At 40.2% G+C, this 4884-nt stretch overlaps 1 protein-coding gene and 1 non-coding gene across 2 annotated transcripts; both read right to left on the reverse strand.

Moving 5' to 3' along the window:
• Positions 1 to 2418: 2418 nt before the first annotated feature.
• Plac1 (placenta enriched 1) lies at positions 2419 to 3054 on the reverse strand. Its single transcript, XM_027946969.2, has one exon. It carries the CDS (start codon positions 3052 to 3054, stop codon positions 2419 to 2421), a length of 636 nt encoding a protein of 211 aa, XP_027802770.1.
• Positions 3055 to 4334: 1280 nt separating this feature from the next.
• Positions 4335 to 4406, reverse strand: Trnav-cac (transfer RNA valine (anticodon CAC)). The gene has a single exon. It is a non-coding gene; the product is annotated as a tRNA-Val (tRNA).
• Positions 4407 to 4884: the final 478 nt, after the last annotated feature.

Below are 4884 nucleotides of genomic sequence, written 5' to 3' on the forward strand. Positions count from 1 at the left end.
TTTTAGTGTTTAATGATCTATAATCAGAGGAGAGGATGGGGCAGGAAGTGCTACTTCTCTTCCTCATGGTTTCATCTACTGTTGCTTCTCTGACCCCATTGCTCACCACCATCATCTGTCCCTCCACCATGCCTCCATTGTATTGGACTGGGCTTCTTGTACTTTGTCTGATGACCTTGGCCCAGTTTCTCATGATTTTGCACAAGCCCATTCTCTGGATTGCAATAGCCTCTATAGCCTCTAGCTCCTTAGACATCTATATCTATTTCCCCATCCCAATTAGATTTGTTTTCCATTGCATCCTTGGCATCTAACATAGTGCCTGGCACAAAGGAAAGGTGCGAGAAATACTTGTTCCATGAATTCACTGCTTTCAGGAATCATTACCTGGATCTCCTCCAGAAGGGGCAGGATTTTAAAATGAACCATTGTGTTTCTTCAACTATCCTGACTGCATTTCTAATATCTACTCATCTAATGCACTTAGCCAACGTTAACATGTGCAAATGTTGTGCTAAAATATCATCTGTTTCTTTAAAAATTTTTATTGACAAATCAAAATTATATGCACTTGTAATGTACAATATGATATTATGAAAGCAGATTCTTTTTTAATATTCTTTTAGTTGCTGATTGATCTTTTTTATTTTTTATTATTTTTTTTAATACGTGGTGCTGAGAATCGAACCCAGTGCCTCACACAAACCAGGCATGTGCGCTACCACTGAGCTACAGCCCCAGCCCTGAAAACAGATTCTTAATAGGTGCATGTTTCTTAATCACTCTGTGGCTCAGTTTCCTTATTTTTAAAATAGGTGTGATGAGAGTACTTCTCTCATAAGTTGTAGTAAGGATTCAATGAAATGCCTCTGCTATCTGGAATGTTTTCTCTTCAGATCATCAATGGACTGACTCCTTCATCACATTCAAGATTCAATTCACCTGTAATCCCAGAAACTTGGGAGCCTGAGGCAGGAAGTTCAAGGCCAGCCTCAGCAACTTAGTGAGATCCTGTCTCACAATTTTTTTTTAAAGGTCTGGGCATGTAGCTCTGTGGTAAAGTGTTTCTGGGTTCAATCCCTGGTAGCAAAAAAAAAAAGAAAAGAAAAAAATTCAAATGATGAGTCTTCAGAGGCCTTGCCTGACCACTCTCATCTGACCACACTCTGGCCCTTTCATCAGTTTTCTTCTCTTTATTTAAAGCTTTCCATGGCATGTGTCACTATCTGAATTTATCTTTGTTTACCTACTTGTTTACTAGCAGTGTGATTGACTTCAATTTCTGAGTCTTTCTCTGCTCAATGACATATTCTCAGTGTCTAGAGCCATGCCCAGTATGTAATAGCACTGAAAAAATGAATATTTATTGAACAATTTACTTATTCTTATTCCCCTGAAGCCTGTGAGAAAGCTAATGGAATCCAAACTTTGGTGAAATTTTTATGATCATTATGTTGGGGGGCAAAAACTTTCAAAGTATTATCAGGTTGTGTCTAAAGCATAATATGTATCTCTGAACTTCAGGGACTTGCCACTTAGCTAATGGAATGTGATGTGTATGATTCTTAGAACCACTGGTGAAAATCACCAGAGCAACCTATGCTGAATCAGCTTTTTGTCACTGTGATCAAAATACATAAGAACAAATTAAATGAAGAAAAGTTTATTTTGGCTCATGGTTTCAGAGGTTTAGTCCATGTTTGGCCAACTCCATTGCTCTGAGCCTAAGGTGAGGTAGAATATCATGGCCAAAGGGCTTGGCAGGGAAGATACACCCTTCCAAGGCATGTTCCCAGTGGCCCACCTCCTCTAGCCATGATCTACCTGCCTACAGTTACCACCCACTAATTAGTCCATTCAAACTAGGATGGGCTGATGAGGTAGCAGCTTTCACAATCCAACCATTTTGCCTCTGAATATTCCTCTATTAACATAGGAACTTTGGAGGTACATTTCATATCCAAACCATAGCACATGCTTGCATGCATGAAAAGTGATATATAGCTAATGATCAAACTAAAAAGGCATATCACTAAATTATGTTACTGGTACACAGAATAAGAAAAATGAGTATACAGATGGAGAGACAGATGGAGAAGGCTTTCTTGGAGAAACTTAAATAAGAGAGAAGTCATCCTAGAGAGAACAGACACTAATATTTGTAAACCATGTAAATAGTGCCTGGCTTGTAATAAAAGTGTTTGTTAAATAAAAACACTCAACTGGTATTTTCATGCTACCAGAATTTTATTTTTTTTCCTTTATAAAGGTATAAAAATACAAAATCAAGAAGTTACTATGAGTTGCCATTTCTCAAAATTGCTCCTAAGAGGATCACAGGGCATTTATTTATATGATATCAGAAAATACTACAAACTAATTCTAGAAATGGCATCTTCAGGAGAGACCCCATACTTATTACATGGGTTCAATCAGATCATCTGAGGGAAGACACCAGTCTTCACAAACACTAAGAAAGTAAGAAGACCGCACAGGATGGGTCACCTCAGCCTCTGCTTGGTTATGTGAGGCCGGGGTACGCCGTTCATTAGAGACGCAAGGTGGACAGTCACAGTTGGGCCTTTCGCTGGACTGTGACAAGCTGAACACGCTGTAGCACGCGTCACCATTCTTGGCTGTGGCTGCACTATCGCTGGCTGTTCTCAAAGGAGAGGGTAGAGTGAGCCACGGGGACCGTTGGGGGGCAGCACATGACACAGGGATCACATACTTAGAGGAGGTACCCTTAGAAGCATAGTGCAACTCAGTGCTGTAGATGACCATATCCTGAGAGACAGCCTTGACTCTGATGCCACATTCAGTAACACGGTAGGTAAACTGGTAGAAGTGTGGCTGAACATGGTTGGCGGGGCAACCCAGGCCCAAATGCAGCTCATAGAAGTGTACATAGACATCGTTGTTCAACATGAAGGGGTGGACCGTGACCATGAACCAATCAATGGAACACAGCACAGTCATGGGATTTTGCCCAGAGCAGGCTGAAAACAGAGAGGCAAACAAGATCATGCCCCCGACCACGTTGAAAACTTTCATCTTTGCAGCCAATCAGGTGACAATCCACAGGAAGCAGGAGGATTCCAACAAGGATTTCTAGAACACACAAAAACACAAGAGGTAACAGCTTATTTTCTATTGAACATTCAAATATGATTTTTTCTTCTTTTTTTAAGCAAAAGTTTGTTCCTAAAACATTAAGAAGAAAAACTAGGTACACTAGCATAAACCTGTAATTCCAGTGAATCAGGAGGCTGAGACAGGAGGATTACAAGTTCAAAACCAGCCTCAGCAACTTAGCAAGGCCCTAAGCAACTCAGTGACACCATGTCTCTAAATAAAATATTAAAAAAGGTTGGAGGATGTGCTTAGTGGTTAAGTACCCGTGGGTTCTTAAAAGATAATAAGTGTCTAAGATATGATATCAGAAAGAGGTGAGAAGCAAAGAAGGAAGGAATAAGGAAGAAAGGACATCAAATGTCCAGCTCAGTTTTCATTTTAAAAGTGGAAATGATATATCAAATTCAAAGTGCCTAAAATTTAGAAGAAAATTTCTATGCATAAGGGTAGGGCTCCACTTTTGTTCCCAGCTGCAGTAAGTAAAGAAGAGATAAGTAACCCTTGCTTAAAGGAATTCATTTTTTAGTAATATTTATTGAGTGCCTACTATGTGCAAAAAAAAAAAAAAGTCTTGGGATAAAAAGCATCCCCAAACATTCTTTCTTCCTCTTTCCCCAGTTTCAAAATTGCAGCTCTTTCTCTTCATTTGCTAGTGATGGATTTGCTGCATTCTTTAAGGGAAACCATAGCATAGGGGCCGTCTAGCAAAGTGCACTGGCCTGGATGAAATGCTTTGTTTATGAGGACAGCTCACTCTGGGCTCTCTCTTTAATGACTCCTCATTCTCTTGCGGGTGTTGGGGTATAAAGAGAAGCCAAAAGACTCTGCCCAGTTCTTTCCTTTCCCCTTTGTTCATTCATGACTCTCCTTGGGCAGTTTTTTCATTTTTCACAAAGCAAAAATAGAATAGCAGCAACACACACAAGAACCCTGTCCCCTCACCCCCCAAAACAAAACGAATAAAATAAAACAACAAAACAAGTAAATTCTGATGGGAAGTAGTCCTAGATGACTCAATAGTTAAATAAACAAACCACTTATGATGTGGGATTTTTGCTGAAGTTTCTTTGGTAAGCTAAGAAAATTACCTCTTCACTACTACACCATTGTCTTGATCTAAAGGAGACCACTTAGTCCTAAGCATGCTTTACAGGTGGCTTTCTCTCCCTCTCCCTTTCTTTTTCCCTTTTTTTTTTTGGTGTGTGGTGCTGGGGATTGAACCCAGGGCCTTGTGCATGTGAGGCAAGCACTCTACCAACTGAGCTACATCCCTAGCTTTCCCTTCTTCTTTCTCCTTATTTCTTTCCTAATCATCATCTCACAGCCTGGACCCTTCTGTCCTGAATGAAAACATCCTGAATAGACTAAGGAAACAATCTTTTCAACCCATTTTTGTTGTTGAAACACTCAAACTGAGGCCCAAGGTGAAGGTTGTTCTTGTCTGGGGAGTTAAACCCTCAGTTTCCTCTCCCTCTTTAAGCATGTTTCCTATATTGCTCTCTTCCCTCTCCCTCTCATGGGTAATTCAAATAAAGGTACAAAATGGCCAGATTCTCTGAGAAACAAGACAGTTGACTCCCAAGCAATCATTTTAGACTACCTCCCTACTCTGAATCAGGCTGAAGGAAGGGGTTGGGTGACATCACTGAGTTTGGGGATTAATTTAGGCCAAATCTCCAAACTTGGACAGGACAGGATATAATTTGTTTCCACTGATTTTCTTAAAGCCTGGAGTGGATTGCTATGTGA

Source organism: Marmota flaviventris, chromosome X (assembly GCF_047511675.1).
Source record: "Marmota flaviventris isolate mMarFla1 chromosome X, mMarFla1.hap1, whole genome shotgun sequence".
NCBI classification, from domain to species: domain Eukaryota; kingdom Metazoa; phylum Chordata; class Mammalia; order Rodentia; family Sciuridae; genus Marmota; species Marmota flaviventris.